Here is a 23,622-nt window from a genome sequence, read left to right on the forward strand (position 1 = left end):
GAATTTACCGGTCGATCTACGTTCCCATCCTCACCTATGGTCATGAGCTTTGGTTCATGACCGAAAGGACAAGATTACGGGTACAAGCGGCCAAAATTAGTTTCCTCCGCCGGGTGGCGGGGCTCTCCCTTAGAGATAGGGTGAGAAGCTCTGCCACCCGGGAGGAGCTTAATAGTATAGCTGCTGCTCCTCTACATCGAGAGGAGCCAGATGAGGTGGTTCAGGCATCTGGTCAGGATGCCAACCGAACGCCTCCCTCGGGAGTTGTTTAGGGCGCATCCAACCGGTAGGAGGCCACGGGAAAGACTCAGGACACGTCTGGAAGACTATGTCTCCCGGCTGGCCTGGGAACGCCTCGGGATCCCCCGGGAAGAGCTGGACGAAGTGGCTGGGGAGAGGGAAGTCTGGGCTTTCCTGCTTAGGCTGCTACAATGTACCAGGGGCAAAGACAATTTTTTCGCATGAACACTATTGTTTTTGTCTTCCCCAATGACAATTTAAAAACCCCACTGATAAGCCCACCCATCGACAACACTTACTGCCTCCCTAATTTTATTTGTGATTTCTAACACATTCCAATACTGCCTTCAGCATATTTAAAGATATCATTGATCATAAAAGAATATAAGATTGAGCTAATCACACTCCCTTGGGAAGTACTATTTTCCACTTGGTACATTCTCAACAGCGGCTTCACACTGGAAGAGAGGTTAGTGCGTATGCCTTACAATACGAAGGTCCTGAGTAGTCTGGGGTTCAATCCCGGGCTCGGGATCTTTCTGTGTGGAGTTTGCATGTTCTCCCCGTGAATGCGTGAGTTCTCTCCGGGTACTCCGGCTTACTCCCACTTCCAAACACATGCACCTGGGGATAAGGTTAATTGGCAACACTAAATTGGCCCTAGTGTGTGAATGTGAGTGTGAATGTTGTGGCGACTTGTCCGGGGTGTACCCCGCCTTCCGCCCGATTGTAGCTGAGATAGGCACCAGCGCCCCCCGCGACCCCAAAAGGGAATAAGTGGTAGGAAATGGATGGATGGATGGACATTCTCAACAGCTCAGATCCAACTATAACCCTATATACCTATTTAGTAAAACATCTTTAACCCCTCTCCAAGTTTGACCCGAGATACCCATTAACCCTAATTTAATTAATAGTCCCTCCTTCCAAACAATGTTGTAAGCCATCTCTACATCAACAAAAACTGCCAACACTGACTCTTTATTAACCTGATCTTTCCTTCTATCCACTTCCAAATATGTTACAGGATCCATAGTTCCACTTCCTCCCCTAAATCCACTTTGGTATGCAGATAGAATCATTTTATTCTCCCCAAGATACACCAGCCTCTCAGTTATAATCCTCTCCATGACTTTTCCCAAGTGGGAGGTCAGAGCTATACGCCTATAATGGTTTGGGTTAGTAGGATCCTTCCCTGGCTTTCTAATCGGGACAATCACTGCCTCTCTCCAACTTTGAGGCAAAGTTTTAACCTCCCATACTTTATTGAGGTGGTTCTCAAATGGGGGTAGGTGTACCCCTGGGGGTACTTGCAGGTATGCCAAGGGGTACGTGAGATTTTTTAATAATATTCTAAAAAAAGCAACAATTCAAAAATCCTTTATAAATATATTTATTGAATAATACTTCAACAAAATATGAATGTAAGTTCATAAACTGTGAAAAGAAATGCAACAATGCAATATTCAGTGTTGACAAATACTTCAACAAAATATGAATTTAAGTTCATAAACTGTGAAAATAAATGCAACAATGCAATATTCAGTGTTGACAAATACTTCAACAAAATATGAATGTAAGTTCATAAACTGTGAAAAGAAATGCAACAATGCAATATTCAGTGTTGACAGCTGGATTTTTTTGTGGATATGTTCCATAAATATTGATGTTAAAGACTTCTTTTTTTTAGAAGAAATGTTTAGAATTAAGTTCATGAATCCAGATGGATCTCTATTAAAATCCCCAAAGAGGGCACTTTAAGTTGATGATTACTTCTATGTGTAGAAATATTTGTTTATTTTTCAACAAGTTTTTAGTTATTGTTATGTCTTTTTTCCAAATAGTTCAAGAAAGACCACTACAAATGAGAGTAATTACACAGTTAGAAAATTTAATAAATCAGAAACTGGGGGTACGTGAATTAAAAAAATGTTCACAGGGGGTACATCCCTGAAAAAGTGTTGAGAACCACTGTTCTATACTACTCAGACCACCAGGGTAATCTTTTTTTTCCCCTCCTGACCACATTTACTCCTTTCTGTCAAATATTCAGAGCTGTGTATTCTCACTAATGTATATATATATATATATATATATTTATATATATATATGTATGTATATATATATATATATATATATATATATATATATATATATATATATATATATATATATATATATATATATATATATATATATATATATATATATATATATATATATATATATATATATATATATACATAAATACTTGAATTTCAGTGAATTCTAGCTATAAATATAGTCCTCCCCCCTTAACCCCTCCCTACCCCCCCAATCTCCTGGATTCGGAGGTCTCAAAGTTGGCAAGTATGCATTAACTCCACAGGCCTACCTTTTCTCTTTCCCCTACACTCATCATGATTAATTATGATCCATTCTTTCTTCACTCCCACTTGAACCTTTTTCTCCCCACTCTAGTCCATTCACAACACAGCTGTGCCAACCCGCAGTTGACTTCTTCCTTGATTTCCCCATTGTTGTGATCTCTGCTTTCTTTGACATCAAATCCGACGCTTAACAGCTACTTCCTAAATCGTCAGCCAATCTTCATCAAAAGTATTTTAATCCAGCCAGTAAAGAGCCCTTACCCAGCCCTCAATTTAAATGTTTTCTTTTGTCCATGATTCCAACCTAATAGTTTGGAGAGCGTTTTTTCTGTGTTTCTTGCATCGAACAAAGAGAGCACAGTCTACCAAGTCAAATTCCTTAGGTGCTAAACATACTTGATTCCCGTTCTGGTAAGATATGTATTAACGCAGATCAATCGCAAAATTAACTTTATTTACTTTAGATGAAACTGTTAGCAAGTTTTGAACAAATGATAAAGTAGCAATGCCTGTGACCTTTCAATTTGCCAGTGCCACATTCCACTGGTCTTAAACAATCACTCATGTGATTTAGATTAGTTTTCCACTTCTCAATTCATTGTTCACCGCAACAAATACTCAACAATGAGAAATTATGTGAAAAGCAGAATACTTAAAGACATCAACAGGTGTGATCGGGACAAAACAAAGTACAAAATGAAGTAACATGAACGCCTTCATCAAAATGCTTACCCAATAGTGCTGTTTTCTTTTTATTAATATTACAGAAAGTCCTTTATTTGATCCCAACTGTTCACTGCCAGGAGATGCCAAGCATGCTGCAGCTGCTCTCCCAAAGCTTCTGGGCCAAATCATCATCAGAGGCTGTCGCAGAGCACCTTGCAGGGGCGCAGTCACTGAAAGCACATAGAAACCACAGTCAAGCACAACGTAAAGAGCGAACGTCCTGTCTGTCAACAGGTGATCGTAAAGAAAAAAACCAAATGTACCTGAAGTAGCCTCCACTCTGACTCTCTAGGCCGGGCTGCACGGCGCAGTATATGGTGGTCTGAGCCCCTTCTACAGTTGTCTTGGTGAAAATCTTGAAGATTTTCACAGCCACCTGGATGCACTGATGCTGGTGCCTCCACAGGTCGGACTGCACCACACCCGGGTGTAGCGAGAACACGCTCACCCCGGTTCCTGCAACATGTATCAAGCATCTATACATACTCATGTGTGACAAATAAATAAATAAATATGTAAATATATTTGATTTGTTTTCATTAATTCTAATGTTAATTTTAACCGAAGAAAGGGAAAGTCGGTTTCTGTTCTAGCTACTGTATTTATTTAAGATGACATTCAGCACATGTACTGATACAAATAATGCATTGTAATTATTTGCACAATATATACTACTGTTAAAACTTTTAGCATATACATATAATTATAAATAAGTAATAAATAAAATTAAAACAATAATGAATTAACCTTGTTCAACAAAACATTTTTTAAATGTGCAAATCATTTATTGTTTCAGTTTTTAATTGAATGAGCCAGACTTTATAAGTGGAAATTACTGTTAAGTATTACTTACTGTTCATTTATCACATTCTCAATTTAGTTTTTCATATTCATCTCATAATTAAGGTAATGTTGACTTTTTATATCATCATTTTGACTTTTTATCTTATAGTTTTGACTTCTTATTTCATACTTTTGACTTTTTATTTCATAATTTCGACTGTTCATCGTATTGTAACTTTTTAAGCCTATACATTTAACTTTTTATGTCATAATTTTTACTTTCTTATTTCGCATTTGTGAATTTTTATGCAATTAGAGACCATTTGTCAAATTTGTATGACCTTTTATAATAATTATGACTTATGTCATAATTTCGATTCATCATTCACATTGTTATCAGTTTTAATCCCAAATTTATGACTTTCTATTATTCTGTATCATACTTTATATTCTTTATCTCATAATTTCAATTCATCTAACAATTTTGACTTTCTCATCTCATACTTTTAACTTTTATCTCATAGTTAAGACTGTTATGATCCGCTGCCCTGATCATATCATGTTCAGGTTTTGAGTCTTGTTTTGTATTATGTTCTGCTAATGTTTGCCTGAGTTCCTGGTTGCACTTCCTTGTTTGATCTTGTCTCCATAGTTACTTAATAGTTTCACCTGCTACTTCTTTCTTTACACGCACCCGCCTTGCAATTACTGCCTTATTTAAGCCTGCCCTTTCCATTGATTCGACCTTGCTTTCAACTTTGTGTTCGCACAACAGTAACGACCTTGATCCTCGATTCGGTATTCCAGATTTGTACTTGCTAGCTTCCACGCTAAACCTTTGTTTCTCTAGCTCCCATGCTAGTAGTTTTGTTTTACCTTTTGTGCCTTGTGCAAGTTTTTCAGTTCATAGTCTGTTTTTATGTTAAATAAACCCTTGTTTCTTACCTTCACTCTGTGTTCAAGCCCGACTGCATCCCTGAGAGAACGACCCACGTCACTACGATGCCACGTAATCGTTACAGTAGGAAGCAAGCAAAACAAGGTTCTCTCGCTGCGGGCTTCTTGGAGGTCGACGACGAAGGAACGTGGGCTGTACTCCGAGCGATGGAGGCTGAGACGCTCCGCTGCGCACTTGGTGAAGAAATTATTTAGGGACCTGGAGGTTTCCTGGTTCCGCTCGACTCCACCTGGGCCGGTGATGTCCCCTCTCAACCCGCTCGCACTCGTCAGCGAAGGCGGAAGTCACATAGGAGGGGTTTGCCTAGCGACAGAGACGCTCCAACCCAGCGATCCTTCCCTCCAGAAAACAGCCAGCCCAGGATTCCCCTACTCAATTGTTTGGTAATCCCATCACACATTTCGCCAAACATTTCACCGAATGGGCTGTACGTCAGCTGGAGAGCGGCACGGATGACGTCACTCCGTTGAAGCCCACCGATGACGTTCCCCCGCCCACATTTGATGACATCATCGACGAATAATTTTTTTTTAATTCTGTCTCTCAGCCAGTTTCTAGTGACTTAAACATTAATGCTAGGATCAAAAATGATCAGGACATTTTTATTAATTGCAGGTCTAGTCGATCTCAGTCACCTGAATTTTAGACTCTTCCCCTAAGAACTCAAGCCCCGCCCACGTCAGTGGCCTTTACTTCTCTTCCTCCAAAAAAACCTCAGGTGGGAATTGGGAGAAGACTTTTTGAACAATCGAGAGGGGAGGGGTCTACCCCCCTCCTGACCTCCCTCCACCCACCCCTAGAGACAATTCCAGACTACGGGTGGTGCGTCTGGCATCCGCTTCTTGAGGAGGTGGGTGGGTGTGTGTGTGTGTGGGGGGGGGGCGGTAGTGCTGGGAGGTAGCACAGCTGCGCCGAGCCAAGCCGCAACCTCTGGCGCGGCGTCCACCACCGGTCTTTCGGCCCGCCGAGCCGCAACCTCCTGCACGGCCACCTTTACCTGTCTTTCGGCACGCCAAGCCGCAGCCCCCAGCTAGGGCACCACCACCGGTCTTTCAACCCGCAAAGCCGCAACCTCCTGCGCGGCAACCTTTACCTGTTTTTCGGCCCGTTAGATAGCAGCCCCCCAGCCGGGCCACCTCCACCTGCACCACGGCTAGCACCTGTAGCTAGTCCAAGTCCTTGTCATAGTCCTAGTCCAAGTCCTAGTCATAGTCCAAGTCCAAGTCCTAGTCATAATCCACGTCATAGTCCAAGTCCTAGTCCTAGTCCAAGTCGAAGGCTGGATCACACTCCAGCACCTGACCCAAGGCTGGATCACACTTCAGCACCTGACCCAAGGTTGGATCACACTCGAGCACCTGATCCAAGGCTGGATCATACTCCAGCACCTGATCCAAGGCTGGATACCACTCCAGCACCTGACCCAAGGTTGGATCACAGTCGAGCACCTGATCCAAGGCTGGATCATACTCCAGCACCTGATCCAAGGCTGGATACCACTCCAGCACCTGACCCAAGGCTGGATCATATTCCAGCACCTGACCCAAGACTGGATCACACTCCAGCATCTGATTCCATAACGACGACGACGACTCCAACTGTTTTCACGAAGACGCAGCCTGTTTCCGCGACGACGACACAGCCTGTTTCCATGACGACGTCCCAGCGACCTCGAGCTGGCCTGACACGCCAGGCTTCGCCGCCTGCTTCGCCTGCTGCCCCCGCACCTGCTTCGTCTGCTGCACCCGCACCTGACTCGTCCGCTGATGCTTCCACGCCTGACTCGTCCGTTGCTTCCACCTCCACGTCGGCCACGTGCCCTGGTCGTCCGCCTCGCCAAGTGCACCCACTTCTCCGTCGGCCACGGATGTGGCCTTTCCGAGGTTGCCTGGCTAGCCAATTGCTGCAGCGGCATTCCATTCACCCCCGCCACCTGACTTGTCCCCGGTTGATTCGGGGACACATGGCCTGGCGACCCTTCACCATGTCCTCCCTCCACCCTCCCTACACTTTAGAACTTTCTTATAGTGGGGGGGTTAGTTATTCGCTGGGACATCTGGAATCCGTCCCTACAGGGGGGTGTCATGTTATGATCCGCTGCCCGGATCATATCAAGTTCAGGTTTCGAGTCTTGTTTCGTATTATGTTCTGCTAATGTTTGCCTTAGTTTCTTGTTGCACTTCCTTGTTTGATCTTGTCTCCATAGTTACTTATTAGTTTCACCTGCCACTTGTTTCTTGACGTGCACCTGCCTTGTGATTACTGCCTTATTTGAGCCTGCCTTTTCTGTTGATTCGACCTTGCTTCCTAATTTGTGTTCGCACAACGGTGACAACCTTGATCCTGGATTCGGTATTCCAGATTTGTACTTGCTAGCTTCCACGCTAAACCTTTGTTTCTCTAGCTCCCATGCTAGTAGTTTTGTTTGGCCTTTTGTGTCTTGTGCAAGTTTTTCTGTTCATAGTCTGTTTTTATATTAAATAAACCCTTGTTTCTTACCTTAACGCTGTTTTCGAGCCCGACTGCATCCCTGAGAGAACGACCCACGATGCCACGCAATCGTTACAATGACTTTATACTTCATTATCTCATAATTTTGACTTTCATCTCATAATTCTGATTTTTTTCGTCATAATTATCACCATTTTATCTCATCATTTTGAGATTTTGACTCAAAATTTCAATTTTGTATCCCGTAGTTTTGACTCTTTTCTCACAATTTTGACTTTTTATCTCATAATTTCAACTTTTTATCTCATAATTATGACTCACCCCGGTGTTACTTTTTTAAGTTAAGAAACAGGCTTTTATAATTTATTACATATTTTTGTAATTTATTTTCTGGATTTGTTTCTAATCCAAGTGGAGTTGGGATAGGCTCCATCTCCCCCCAACCCTGAGAGGGACAAGCGGTATAAAAAGGATGGATGGATATTATTTGTATTACATTCTCTGTTATTATTCCATTGCTATAGCTTAATCGTACTTAATTATCTATGTAATACATTTTTGGTTTACTATTCGTTTTCTTATATAAAGAGTTTTAAAAATGTAACTTTTGGAAGTTAGGTAATGGGTACCAATATTTAGAAACCCGTCCATCCATTTCCTACCGCTTATTCCCTTTGGGATCGCGGGGGGCGCTGGTGCCTATCTCAGCTACAATCGGGCAGAAGGCGGGGTACACCCTGGACAAGTTGCCACCTTATCCCAGGGCCAACACAGACAGACAGACAACATTCACACTCACATTCACACACTAGGGCCAATTTAGTGTTGCCAATCAACCTATCCCCAGGTGCATGTCTTTGGAAGTGGGAGGAAGCCGGAGTACCCGGAAGGAACCCAAGCATTCACGGGGAGGACATGCAAACTCCACACAGAAAGATCCTGAGCCCGGGATTGAACCCTGACTACTCAGGACCTTCGTATTGTGAGGCAGACGCACTAACCAAACGTGCTGTCCCTATTATGCAAACATCACAATACATGTTCAGCGAAGGTAAAATACCAATAAACTGATCCACAACTGTTGATGTGTTGATAGATATTACTGACCAAAAATTTAATTATAACGGACAAAAATTCTCGTGCAAAAATACAAACCTTTAAGCTTTTTGGCCAAGGCTCGTGCAAACAGGACGTTGGCCAGCTTGCTCTGTCCATAGGCTTTCATGGTGTCGTAGCTTCTCTCACTGTTGAGGTCCTCCAGTCTGATGCCGGTCCAGGTGTGAGCCACTGACGCCACCACTACGATGCGAGCAGGAGCGGACCACTTGATCAAATCCAGCAGCAGGTAAGTTAACAGGAAGTGACCTGTTATTTCACATACATTACACACATACTGTAATGTCCTAAATGCATTATAATATTGCTACCTTTGTTAAAATGAGCTTTACTAGGTTAGTGTAGTCCGCAAACTAACGCTACACACTTAATATGACATCCTACACAAACCATAATGCCATTTTCATTGACACTATCAAATATGAATACATAAATAAATACACAAATGAAAATTTTTACTATGATGGTCATGAGAGAGGTTTAATAAAAAAATGTTAAGTGTACCCTCAGGATGCAGAGATGGCAGACATAGCACAGGTAAATAAATATTTTACGAAAGCAAGTGCAGAGAAAATGTCTACACTGTCAGGTGAGTTTTTGACGAACCCCAAGATGCAGAGATGGTGGCAGGCATTGAACAAGAAAACATGATTTAATCTTTAGAGATGAAAAAACACAAACCAGGAACTGAAAAACTGGAAACAGGATCCAGCAAACAGGAACTAGCAACAAAAGACGCTGCAAACAGCTGCAGGTTCTATGTAAAGCATTACTGACAGGAAACAAAGACATACACAGAGGAAAAACTAAAACAAAACCAAACTGTCAGGGACAAGCCTGACATACCTGTCGCTACCTGACATTCAGGTAGCGACAAACAATGATCCAGCCCTGTCCAGAAGCAGGCTGATTGGGAACCAGGGACGAGTGTGTCCTGATTGCCAATCAGGTGAGCAAAGCAGCTCTCAGGTCATAGATAAAAGTTGCAGGAAAAGAAAAAAAACAGGGAAAGTAAACAAGAAAACAAGCGCACTCGAACAGAAATCACACCAAGCACAGGCAGACAAATACAAATCCAAAGCTGTCATGGAGGCTCATGACAAACTATTGAAATTAAATATCCATCCATCCAACCATTTTCTACCGCTTGTCACTTTTGGGGTCGCGGGGGGTGCTGGAGCCTATGTTAGCAGCAATCGGGCGGGAGGCGGGGTACACCCTTGTGGAGAGGCGGAGCCAACGGGCCGACGGCGGGGCACGGCAAGCCATAGCCCTACTCAAGATGGCGGCCAGGAGGTGGAGAATCGTCGGAACGAAGAGGGGGGACGTGCCAGGAGCGACGCCGCAGCAATCGAGATCAGGTGCGTGGCTCACACACCGGCTCACAATCTGCCTATCTCCTCTCAGTGTATGAAAGGGGAGAAGGAGGAAAGATCGAGAGAAAGTTGGAGTGTCCGCAGCACTGCAGGAGAGCGAGAGAAGAGCGATCAAAGAGCGAGCCAGAGAGGAGTACGACGACAACAGCAGCTGAAAAGCTGACCGGAACGAGCAGCGGAGAAGGAGCTGAAAAGCGACCCGACCTACACTGAAGGTTTATTGAAAAATGAAAGAGTCAAACCTGTTTGAAAGCATGTCCTTCCTGGATGGACCACAACCCACACGACGACGGCTGGAGTCGTTCACAAACCTGGACAAGTGGCCACCTCATCGCAGGGCCAACACAGATAGACAGACAAAATTCACACACTAGGGACCATTTAGTGTTGCCAATCAACCTATCCCTAGGTGCATGTCTTTGGAGGTGGGAGGAAGCCGGAGTACCCGGAGGGAACCCACACAGTCACAGGGACAACATGCAAACTCCACACAGAAAGATCCCGAGCCCGGGATTGAACTCAGGACCTTCCTATTGTGAGGCACATGCACTAACCCCTGTTCCACCGTGCTTTCCTGAAATCAAATAATGACAAAGAAATATTTAATTAAATTGAAAAAATATCATAAAAATAGGACATTTTAAAATGCCATCCATCCATCCATCTTCTTCCGCTTATCCGAGGTTGGGTCGTGGGGGCAGCAGCCAAAGCAGGGAAGCCTAGACTTCCTTCTCCCCAGTCACTTCGTCCAGCTTTTCCCGGAGGATCTCAAGGCGTTCCCAGGCCAGCCAGGAGACATAGTCTTCCCAACGTGCCCTGGGTTTTACTTGTGTCCTCCAACTGGTCAGACGGGCCCTTAACACGGAGGGAGGCGTTAGGGTGGCATCCTGACCAGATGCCCGAACCACCTCATAAAGCACCGGCTTTACTTTGAGCTCCTTCCGATGGCAGACCTTCTCACCCTATCTCTAAGGGAAAGCCCCGCCACCTGGCGGTGGAAACTCATTTCAGCCGCTTGTACCCGTGATCTTGTCTTTTCGGTCATAACCCAGAGCTCATGGCCATAGGTGAGGATAGGAACATAGATCGACTGGTAAATTGAGAGCTTTGCCTTTCAGCTCAGCTCCTTCTTTACCATAACGGATCGATACAGCATCCGCATTAGTAAAGACGCCGCAACAATCTGCCTGTCGATCTAAAGATCTACTCTTCCCCCACTCGTGAACAAGACTCCGAGGTACTTGAACTCCTCCACTTGGGGAAGGGTTTCCTCCCCAACCCAGAGATGGCACTCTACCCTTTTCCGGCCAATACAGCGTCCGCATTACTGAAGACGCCGCACCTAGGGAGAACCATGGACTTGGACTTGGAGGTGCTGATTCTCATCCCAGTCGCTTCACACTCGGCTACGAACCGATCCAGAGAGAGCTGAATATCCTGGCCAGATGACGCCATCAGGAACACATCATCTGCAAAAAGCAAAAACCTAATCCTGCAGCCACCCTACCCGATCCCCTCAACGCCCTGACTGCGCCGAGAAATTCTGTCCATAAAAGTTATGAACAGAGTCGGTGACAAAGGGCAGCCTTGGCGGAGTAGAAGCCCTTACTGGAAACGTGTCCGGATTACTGCCAGCAATACGAACCAAGCTCTGACACTGATTGTACAGGGAGCAGACCGCCACAATCAGACAGTTTGTTACCCCATACTCTCTGAGCACTCCCCTCAGGACTTCCCAAGGGACACGGTCGAATGCCTTCTGTAAGTCCACAAAACACATGTAGACTGGTTGGGCAAACTCCCATGCACCCTCAAGGACCCTGCCGAAAGTATAGAGCTAGTCCACAGTTCCATGACCAACACGAAAACCACAATGTTCCTCCGGAATCAGAGGTTCGAATATCCGGCGTAGCCTCCTCTCCAGTACACCTGTATAAACATTAACAGGAAGGCTGAGGAGTATGATGCCACGATAGTTGGAACAGACCCTCCGGTTCCCCCTCTTAAAGAGAGGAACCAACACCCCGGTCTGCCAATACAGAGGTACCACCCCCGATGTCCACACGATGCTGCAGAGTCTTGTCAATGAAGACATCCCCACAGCATCCAGAGCCTTAAGGAACTCCAGGCGGATGTCATCCACCCTCGGGGCCTTGCCACTGAGGAGCTTTTTGACTACCTCAGCAACTTCAGCCCCAGAAATAGGAGAGCCCACCACAGATTCCACAGGCACTGCTTCCTCATAAGAAGACGTGTTGGTGGGATTAAGGAGGTGTTCGAAGTATTCCCTCCACTGATCCACAATATCCGCAGTCAAGGTCAGCAGAACACCATCCGCACCATACACGGTGTTGACAGTGCACTGCTTCCCTTTCCTGAGGCGGCGGATGGTGGTCCAGAATCGCTTCGAAGCCGTCCAGAAGTCGTTTTCCATAGTTTCCCCGTACTCCTCCCATGTCCGAGTTTTTGCCTCCGCGACTGCTGAAGCCGCATAGCGCTTGGCTTATTGGTACCTGTCCGCTGCCTCTGCAGTCCTATGAGCCAAAAGAACCCGATAGGACTCCTTCTTCAGCTTGACGGCATCCCTCACCGCCGGTGTCCACCAACGGGTTCTAGGATTACCACCAAGACAAGCACCAACTACCTTGTGGCCACAGCTCCGATCAGCCGCCTCGACAATAGAGGTGCGGAACATGGTCCACTTAGACTCAATGTCCACCACCTCCCTCGTGACATGTTCAAAGTTCTTCCGGAGGTGGAAATAGAAACTCTCTTTAACAGGAGAGTCTGCTAGACTTTCCCAGCAGACCCTCACAATGCGTTTGGGCCTGCCAGGTGTCCCTCCCCCACCACCGCAGCCAACTCACCACCAGGTGTTAATCGGTAGAAAGCTCCGGCCCTCTCTTCACCCGGGTGTCCAAAACATGACGCCGCAAATCCGATGACACAAGTCCAAAGTTGATCATGGAACTGCGGCCTAGGGTGTCCTGGTGCCAAGTGCACATATGGACATCCTTATGTTTGAACATGGTGTTTGTTATGGACAATCTGTGACGAGCACAGAAGTCCATTAACAAAACACCACTTGGGTTCAGATCCGGGCGGCCATTCTTACCAACCACGCCTCTCTAGGTTTCACTGTCGTGGCCAAAATGAGCGTTGAAGTCCCCAGTAGGACAAGGGAATCACCCGGGGGAGCACTTTCCAGTACACTCTCGAGTTTATCCAGAAAGGGGGGGTACTCTGAACTGATGTTTGGTGTGTAAGCACAAACAACAGTCAGGCTCGTCTTTCCACCCACGAGGTCCACAGGGTTGAACTTCAACATGCAGGCTTTGAGCAGAGGGGAAACAAAAATTGCTAACCCAGCCCATCCTCTCACTGCGTGCAAAGCCAGTGTGGAAGAAGGTCCAGCCTCTCTTGAGAGAACTGGTTCCAAAGCCCTTACTGTGTGTCGAAGTGAGTCCGACTATATCCAGCTGAAATTTCTCCACCTTGCGTACTAGCTGAAACTCCTTCCCTCCCAGCGAGGTGACATTCCACGTCCCAAGAGCTAGCTTATATAGCCGAGAATCGGACCGCCAAGTGCCCTGTCTTCAGCTGCCGCCGAGCTCACAACACACCCGACCTCTATGGCCCCTCCCATGAGTGGTGAGCCCATTGGAGGGGGGACCCACGTTGCCTCTTCAGGCTGTGCTAGGCCGGGCCCCATGGGGACAGGCCCAGCCACCAAGCGCTCTCCATCGTGCCCCAACTCCGGGCCTGGCTCCAGAGGGGGGCCCCGGTGACCCGCGTTCGGGCGAGGGAAATCTGAGTCTCGATTTTTGTAATACCATAGAAGTTTCCTAGCTGCTCTTTGTCTGACACCTCACCTAGGACCTGTTTGTCTTGGGAGACCTTACCAGGGGGCATGGAAGCCCCCGGACAACATAGCTCCTAAGATCATTGGGACACGCAAACTCAGAAAGGAGTCATTTTAAAATGGTCACAGAAAATTAACACATCAAAAAAGTAAACATTCAAAAACAAATTAAAAAGATTAATTAAATTAAATGTATTGGCGTCAATCAAATCTTTTGCATTAGATTGTGAAGTGGGCATGATGTCCTATAGTATTATTACTTCAAAATACTGAAGGACAATTCACAAGGAAATGTGTGCATTAAGGCTTTCTTCATTTCCTCTCTGCACTATTGTTCTTGATTTCCTTCCCTCCCTGAAGTAAGTTTCTGGTAGTACAAAAATATAATTTATGATTGCGTGTGCATATGAGTGTGGGCTTATTGTTTCAGCACAGCATGTTCTTGCCGCTAAAAATACCACCTAGGAAGGATCCCAGTAAACACACACTGTACAATATCCGATGCACATAGACAAACATAATCATCCTAGCGATTCCTCAATTATGTAACCACTTTAACTAAATTACCTTTACCAGTTTCCTCCAGCGATAAAGCCTCAGTTGAATGAGGCCAAATTAATGTTCTGGATGTTATGTAGTGACTCACCCAAATGATTGACTCCAAGCTGCATTTCAAAGCCATCAGCTGTGTTGGAGTATGGGCACATCATGATGCCTGCGTTGTTTATCAAAATATTCACTTGTTTCTCCTCTAAAAAGAATGTTAGAGTTGAGTTACAGTCATAGGTGCTCCAAAAATCGTCTTTATAAATAGATGCTTCATATAAGCTACCTTTGTTGATGAGCTCTGCAAAGGCTCTAATGGACCTGCTGTCAGAGAGATCCAGCTTCCTGATGACCACGTTGTCATTGCCACTGTCCTCCAATATCTCCAATCTCGCTTCTTCTGCCCTTTCCAGGTCTCTGCACGCCATGATGATGCGGGCACCTTAAGGAAAAAAGAGAAAAACAGAAGATGACAAAGGTCAAAGTTACATATTCCCAGTATTTCCTACTGCAGGATGTGTGGGCTGGATGTAGCAGCCTGATATAAAAAACAAATACTTTTTTTTTTTTACCTGCTAAACTATCTACAGCAATAAATATAAACACATCGGGTCTGATCTACAACGATTCAAAATGACGCATGATAAAATTGCATGTACTATTTGAAATGTTGCGCCGATCTACTACGACAGCATGTACAATTGATTAGGTCAACAATCTGTTAAATGAGGTTTTTCCTTGTATATTGTGTTTATCTCCTGATTTATGGCATCATATGCCTTCAACCTGGGGCGTTTTGTCATGAACCACATTTTCTAGGCTATATTGAAGTCTGATCCAGACAACAGAACCTTCTTTTAGCAAGCTGAAGGTGCGCTCTGGGAGACACTGCGGTGCTGTGATGGTGTCTGGTATGATACATTTGCAAGCAAATACATGTTGTAAGAAATTTTTTGATATATATATTTTTTACTTATCTAAAAATTTGAATTCCATATAAAAAACATGATCAGATACCCAGACAACTAAATTTAATTAATTTTAATCAAACCTTTTAATCATCCAGAAAATAATTAACAGATAATAGACCAATAGACCCTATAGGTGAACAAAACCACAAACCAGTGAAGTTGGCAGGTTGTGCAAATCGTAAATAAAAACAGAATACAATGATTTGCAAATCCATGGCATTTTCTTTCAACAACACTCAGTAAACGTTTGAGAACTAACGAAACCAATTTTTTAAGCTTTTTAGGTGGAATTTTTTCCTATTCTTGCTTGATGTACAGCTTAAGTTGTTCAACAGTCTGGGGTCTCCGCTGTGGTATTTGACACTTTATAATGTGCAGCACATTTTCAATGGGAGACAGGTTTGCACTAAAGGCAGGCCAGTCTAGTACCCGCACTCTTTTACTATGAAGCCAGGCTGTTGTAACACATGCAGAATGTGGCTTGGCATTGTCTTGCTGAAATAAGCAGGGGTGTCCATCTAAAAGACGTAGCTTGGATGGCAACATATGTTGCTCCAAAACCTGTATGTACTTTTCAGCATTAATGGTTACTCATGCCTTGGGTACTATTACACTCCCATACCATCACCATGAACTTTGCACCAATAACAATTCGGATGGTTCTTTTTCTCTTTGGTCTGGAGGACACAGCGTCCACAGTTTCCAAAAACAATTTGAAATGTGGACTCGTCAGATCACAGAACACTTTTCCACTTTGCATCAGACCATCTTAGATGAGCTCGGGCTCAACGAAGCTGGCGGTGTTTCTGGGTGTTGTTGATGTATGGCTTTCGCTTTGCATAGTAGAGTTTTAACTTGCACTTACAGATGTAGCGACCAACTGTAGTTACTGACCGTGGTTTTCTGAAGCCCATGTAGTGATATCCTTTACACACTGATGTTGCTTTTTGATGCAGTACCGTCTGAGGGATTGTAAGTCATTGGCATTCAATGTTGGTTTTTGGCTTTGCCGCTTACGTGCAGCGATTTCTTCAGATTTGCTGAACCTTTTGATGATATCATGGGCCGTAGAAAGTGAAATCCCTAAATTCCTTCCAATTGCTCATTGAGAAATGTTGTTCTTAAACTGTTCAACAAATTGCTCACTCATTTGAGGTGGTATAGCTGGGTTGGAAGAGTGGCCGTGCCAGCAACTTGAGGGTTGCAGGTTCGATCCCCGCTTCCGCAATCCTAGTCACTGCCGTTGTGTCCTTGGGCAAGGCACTTTACCCACCTTCTCCCAGTGTAACCCACACTGGTTTAAATGTTACTTAGATATTGGGTTTCACTATGTAAAAGTGCTTTGAGTCACAAGGGAAAAGCGCTATATAAATATAATTCACTTCACTTCACTTCACTTCATTTGTTGACAAAGTGGTGACTCTCGCCCCATCCTTGTTTGTGAATGACTGAGCATTTCATGGAAGCCGCTTTTATACCAAACTATGACACCCACTTGTTCCCAATTAGCCTGTTCACCTGCGGGATGTTCACAATAAGTGTTTGATGAGAATTTCTTAACTTTCTCAATCTTTTTTGAAACATGTTGCATCAAATTCCAAAAGAGCTAATATTTGCAAAAAAATAACAAAGTTTACCAATTTGAATGCTAATTCTAAGTTCTAAATTCCAATGATTATTTCTATTTAAATGTTCTTTCTCAGTTTGAACATTAAATATCTTGTATTTGCAGTGTATTCAATTGAATATAGTTTTAAAGGTATTTGCAAATCATTGTATTCTGTTTTTATTTACGATTTACACAATGTGCCAACTCCACTGGTTTTCGGTTTTGTACATTGGACATTGGAACTTTGACCAACACTAGACAAAAAGCAGTCAATGAAACAGTCAGTTAAAAGACCTTAATGACAGAGCATGCTTTTCAACATCCCATGATGTATTTTAACCCTCATTGTCATTCATTTACTACATTAATGATGACACTCTCTCATGAATGAGCTTCTCTGAGGATATACTGTATGCTCCACACACACTCAAGTGTACGTACACGCACGAACAGGCCCCTGTCTTACACAAACATAATAGCTGCAGTGGCCAGCAATTATGGAAGAGGAGAGTGATTACTCAGTGGCAGCTTTGTTTCTGTCCCACTGGTCCTATGTGGGAAAGCTCAGTCACTCCCACGTTGCCTCAGAGGCCAAGTAAACTTCATTAAAATAAAGCAGACAACAAAGTGTGTTAATGTGGTAAAGGCTCAATATTGAAAGACTTCCTGTTGCATTTTAAGGAGGGATATTAATGATGCGTGCAGATTTGATTATATATGCTATTTTTTATAAGCCTTGCTTTGTGTGCGTGGTTATGTGTGTCTGTGTGCGTTTGTGTTGGGTGCATTCTCCCATCTTTCTTTTGTTGAACGTCTGGCTTGGAGGGGAGCAGCCGCTCACAATGCTCCCTCTGTCCCCCTTTTTTGATGCCTCGTCTGCCTTCCATTACTTGACTGGTGGAGTGTTAAACCCGCACGTTCACACGTTAACATCACCTTCTTACGCTGCATAAATGCACCCTTTTCAAAGAAAGACCGAGGGGGGATTAAACTTGATTCTTTGCTGGGGGGGTCATGTTTTTTCACTTTAAATCTGCTTAACTTTCCTCCTTAGCTACTTATTACATGGAATGTTTAGGTCACACATAGAAAGTTTGCAGATCGACAAAAGTATTTATAATAGTATTGGTACTTTCAGTAGTAGTTGCAGCACTGTAGAGTTAGAATTTGTAGTAGCTGTGTTCATATTTGTGATTAATGTTATTAGTGGCGGTAGAAATACTTGAAGTAGCAGATGCAACTTTAGTAGTAGGGGTGTTGGAAATCCCAATTTTAATTCATTCTGATTCTGAATCAATTAAAATTTTTCAGGCATACATTTTTTTAAATGAATTTTTTAGGTCATCTCCTTATACATCAGCGGCCATGAGTAGCTTTTGTAACCTATTTTGGGTATAATTTATACACTGATTAAAAATATTGCGAGAATCGGTTTCGATTGAGAATAAATCTTGAATCTAATCGTCACCGCAAGAACCTGAATTGAATTGAAACGTGAGTTGTCGTAAGATGATTGACATTCCTTTGTAGTAGGTAGTCATAGTTGAATTGAGTAATACTTTAATTGTGATTGTTATAATAGAATACTGTACTACTAAAAGTAGATGAAGTAGCAATGGTAGCTGTAGTAGTAGTTGTAGTAGTAATAGCAGTAGTAAAGGTATGTGTTATAATTTAATACTATCAAAAGTAGTTAAAGTAGCAGCAGTTGTAATAGAAGTAGTAATAATAGTTGCAGTAAGTGAAGCTACTTGTTATAATTGAATACTACCAGAAGTAGTTGAAGTAGCAGTAGCAGCTGAAATAGTAGTAGTAGTAAGTACAGTAGGTAAAGGTAAATGTTAACATTGAATACTACTAAAAATAGTTCATGAAGTAAGCAGCAGTTTTAGTTGTCGCAATAATCATAGTAGTAAAAGTAGTCGAGGACAAGTGGTATACTTAATGTTATTACTACATATAGTTATAATAGTTATAACAGTAGTTGTATTAGCTACAGTGGCAGCAGCATTAGTAATAGTAGTCTTGCAGCATTAGTAGTAGTAGTACTATTGCAGCAAAAGTAGCAGTATTAGCCCAATAGTTGTCATACAGTAGTGGGCTTAGTAGTAGTGGTATAAATAGTAGTTTTAGCAGTGGTATAAAAATAAATAGTACAAGAAAGAGGAGGAGGAAGGGGAGCGGTAGTTGTAATAGTAACAATGGCACAGTAGTACTGTAGTAGTAGTTATAGTTGTCACGGCCTGGGCGCACTCATCAATGAGCCCCCCGGAGCGCACCTCGGGACACGCCCATGGCCGCTCATTTCTTGCACGCGTCACTCTGGCGGCAGCAAGCAGCTGCAATCAATCAGCACTCAGCGCACCTGTCATTGATGATCTTCCTGGGCTTCTTAAGCCAGTGCAGACCTGCGTTAAGGCCAGAATGTAATCATCTGCAAGCGATCATCCAGCTCTATGAATCCTTGCTCTCTCTGTGTTTGCAACTGTTGTGTTTGATTGGTCTTGTGTCTTCCTTCCTGCAGTCTGCCTTCGTTCCATGTGACGAGCCATGCATCTCGTCTTCCTTGTTGTTCCTCTCTGGTTCTCTGGCTTTTCCTCTTGGATCTCGACCTCTCGCCTGGACACGGACCTGTTGAAGCCTCGCTATACCCCCTGACTACCTACCTGTCTCACTGACATTCGAGCCTGCTTTTACCCTCTGGGATTTCCGCCTCTCGCTCAGAATTTCCCCGTAACACACAACAGTTAATTCACACATAGTCGCGCACCATACACACTCTTTGATCTAGTCACACTCCTTTCTATATAGTATATTTAGATTATCGTTTGTTATTATATATATATATATGATAAATACATAGAGCTAACTACGACCCTTGTCTACTCCTGTGTACATAACAATAGTAGTAGGATAGTAGTGCTGTCCTAACAGTACTAGCACTAGTACATTAGCATTGATAGGAACAGTAGCAACGGTACAAGTAGTTATAATAATAGTTACAAATAGTTGTAATAATAGTTACAAATACTTTAAGTACTAAAAGTAGTAGTTGTTTTAATAGCATTATTTATAGTAGTAGCAGTAAAATAAGTATAGTACTCGGACACATTTAAGTGAAAAGTTAGATAGTAGCACAGTTGTTTTGATAGAAGTACTATCAATAAGAGTATGAGAGTAGTACTAAGCGTGGTAATAAGTGAGTAGTCCTCAAGTAGCATTAAAAGTAGAATTAAAAGAGTAGTACTGCACTAAGAGAAGTATTAAGTGAGTAGTACTGCACTAAGAGAAGTATTAAGAGAGTAGTACTGCACTAAAAGAAGTATTAAGTGAGTACTACTGCACTAAAATAAGTATTAAGAGAGTAGTACTGCACTAAGATAAGTATTAAGTGAGTAGTACTGCAGTAAGATAAGTATTATGCGAGTAGTACTGCAGTAAGATAAGTATTATGTGAGTAGTACTGCACTAAGAGAAGTATTATGTGAGTAGTACTGCACTAAGAGAAGTATTAAGAGTACTACTGTACTAAAAGAAGTGTTAAGAGAGTAGTACTGCACTAAGAGAAGTATTATGAGAGTTGTACTGCACTAAGAGAAGTATTAAGAGAGTACTACTTCACTAAGAGAAGTATTAAGAGAGTGGTACTGTACAAAGAGAAGTATTAATTGTGTAGTACTGCACTAAGAGAAGTATTAAGTGAGTAGTACTGCACTAAGAGAAGTATTATGTGAGTAGTACTGGACTAAGTTAAGTATTATGTGAGTAGTACTGCACTAAGATAAGTATTAAATGAGTAGTACTGGACTAATAGAAGTATTAAGAGAGTAGTACTGCACTAAAATAAGTATTATGTGAGTAGTACTGCACTAAGATAAGTATTATGTGAGTAGTACTGCACTAAGATAAGTATTAAGAGAGTATTACTGCACTAGGAGAAGTATTAAGTGAGTAGTACTGCACTAAGATAAGTAATAAGTGAGTAGTACTGCACTAAAATAAGTATTAAGTGAGTAGTACTGCAGTAAGATAAGTTTTAAATGAGTAGTACTGCAGTAAGATAAGTATTATGTGAGTAGTACTGCACTAAGAGAAGTATTAAGTGAGTAGTACTGCACTAAGAGAAGTATTAAGTGAATAGTACTGCACTAAGAGAAGTATTAAGTGAGTAGTACGGTACTACTAGTACCTCTAGCTGCCAGGTCTCTGGCGGTCTCTTTGCCAATGCCCGTGTTGGCTCCAGTGATGATGACTGTCTGGCCATCCAGCCTCTCCTCACACGACCAGCGGTTACAGCACACAGGCCTCAACAACAACACGGAAGTGTACTTAAACGTGTTACAAAGTCAACGAACACTGACACAATTCAAGTTACATGATAGAACATTTTAGGAAAGTCCAGAGAAAAGTCCTGTGCTCCACTGGAGAGTTGTTATATTAGCAGCATTAGCACACCGAGCTAACGTGACAAACATTCATCTTGTTAAGGAGCCCTGTAGACAACATGTCGTCCTACCTGCACAACATCTTCACACATTCAGCACCAGGGAAGAAATGAACATCATAATCATCATCATCATCATCATCCACACCATCAGAGCTCCTCGCTAGCCCCGCCCATCTTGTTGCGACAACTTCGGCGTTTGGCCAATCAGAAGCAAGCTCGTGCATAATTAACTCGCAAGTTCCAGACTGGGAAGCAGACGCAAGGATTGGCAGCCTCTTACAGTACTTCCTTACAGCCGCTTGAAGGCGTCCTGGAGCAAACAAAAAGAGTGGTGTTGTCCCCAACCACCGGGCCGCAGAATAATTTTTTATGAATTTTTATTTTTAAATAAAAAATGTTTTTTATTTGTATTTTATTTTATTAAATCAACATAAAAAACACGAGATACATTTACAAATAGTGCACCAACCCAAAAACCTCCCTTTTTCATGACAAAAACCTCCCTTTTTTCATGACAAAGAAATAAAATAAAAATAAATAAATTATCAAGTGTTGACCTGTCAGAAGCTACAAAAAGGTTGGGGACCACTGGTGTATAGTGAGAGTATGGTCAACTAAACCAGTGGTTCTCAACATTTTTTCAGTGATGTACCCCCTGTGATTTTTCTTTTAATTCAAGTACCCCCTAATCCAGTGGTTCCCAAACTATTTTTGTCATTCCCCACTTTGGACAAGGGGGAGTTTTCAAGCCCCACCTGCGGCCATCGCCCCAACAGAACGCTGAGGCCAAGCTTAACATTTTCAAATATATTGAAAATCAAGTAACATCATGTTGTATACATTCAAACTCAATAACATAAAATAACATCAAGTTCAATAATGAATAAAATAACTGTGCAGCTGTGGTATAACTTGCATCAAGTTCAATAATAATCCAAATAACTTGCATCAAGTTCAATAATAAATAAAACAAAAGTGTTATTACTTGTATCAAGTTCAATAATAAATCAAAACAAGTGTTATAACTTGCATCAAGTTCAATAATAAATCAAATAAAAGTCTTATAACTTGCATCAAATTCAATAATAAATCAAATAAAAGTCTTATAACTTGCATCAAGTTCAATAATAAATAAAATAAAAGTGCCACTTTACAATCTTTGCAAAAAAAAAGGAGGAGCTATGCATTTGCAAATCATCGCACAGTGACTCGCCATTCACAAAGCGGACGTATGCGATGAACAGGCAGTCTTTATTGCTGTCAGTAGCTTCGTCCACTTGTAAAGCAAAACGACTTTCTTTTGATTTGACTTCGAGTTGTTCCTCAAGATCACTTGCAATGTTGCATATACGTCTCGCAACTGTGGTTTTACAGTGGGACAGCTTTTAATTTTGCTGCGCTTGTCTCGTCAAGCATGACTGACACCATGTCTATTGCAGCGGGGAGAATGAGCTGCTCAGCAATTGTGTGTGCTTTTTCGCATTCTGCAGTTCTGTATGCAACTCTATATGAAGCCATTTGAGCATTGCTGTTTATTGATGCAGCTTTTACCATGCGCTTCTCCTGTTGATGGTACTCTGCCAGTTTTCTTTGAAAGAAATCAAGTGGCTTATTGACATGATTGGGGTGTGTGGTCTCGAGGTGTCTCCTTAATTTGTTGGGTCTCATGCTGTCTGCTGCTAGCAGTTTTAGACACAGAACACAAAGGGCTCTCTCCTCTGCCCCCACCACCGCTGCCGTGAATCCAAGAGCAAGATACCCTTCATCATATTTTCTTTTCGGTTGGCTTTTTGGTTGATTAGGCCGGTGAGATTTTTGTTTCTCTGCAGGCGCTGGCTCTGGCTCGACAACCTTTGAGGTGGGAGTCACAAATGTATCCATTTTGTGTAAATGTGGTCCACACAATAGCCTGCTACCCATCCGTGCGAAAGTTTGTTCCGTTTGTTCCCCCATTAGTTACTGTCGCTATGTTTGTCAAACTTTCGCTCCTACCTAGAAATTTAAAGCCTACAGGAAAAATAAGTAATTAATATTTATTTATATATACAGATTTCACAGACAGAATAACAAAGTGATTTACAGTGTGTATAGAAAAATAAATAAATAAAGTGACATTTCTTCCCGTTCCTCGCGCCCCACGTGTCATGTCTCTATTCCCCACCAGTGGG

The 23,622-nt window shown here is 42.8% G+C and overlaps 1 protein-coding gene across 2 annotated transcripts; it reads right to left on the reverse strand.

The window, feature by feature from the left end:
- Nucleotides 1-2,564: 2,564 nt before the first annotated feature.
- Nucleotides 2,565-21,636, reverse strand: zgc:112332 (uncharacterized protein LOC553712 homolog). Of its 2 annotated transcripts, none has more exons than XM_061921969.1 (7): nt 21,524-21,636; nt 21,197-21,312; nt 14,714-14,869; nt 14,528-14,632; nt 8,683-8,826; nt 3,599-3,791; nt 2,565-3,505 (listed from the first exon to the last, which is right to left on the reverse strand). In XM_061921969.1, the coding sequence occupies exons 1-7, from the start codon at nt 21,532-21,534 to the stop codon at nt 3,403-3,405; spliced, it is 828 nt and encodes a 275-aa protein (XP_061777953.1). In that variant the 5' UTR covers nt 21,535-21,636; the 3' UTR covers nt 2,565-3,402. The 2 variants fall into 2 exon arrangements, with proteins under 2 accessions (XP_061777953.1, XP_061777952.1); XM_061921968.1 differs by having other exon boundaries at nt 8,683-8,892.
- Between the last annotated feature and the right edge of the window lie 1,986 nt (nt 21,637-23,622).

The sequence above is a fragment of the Nerophis ophidion genome, linkage group LG15, assembly GCF_033978795.1.
Source record: "Nerophis ophidion isolate RoL-2023_Sa linkage group LG15, RoL_Noph_v1.0, whole genome shotgun sequence".
Taxonomy (NCBI): Eukaryota; Metazoa; Chordata; class Actinopteri; order Syngnathiformes; family Syngnathidae; genus Nerophis; species Nerophis ophidion.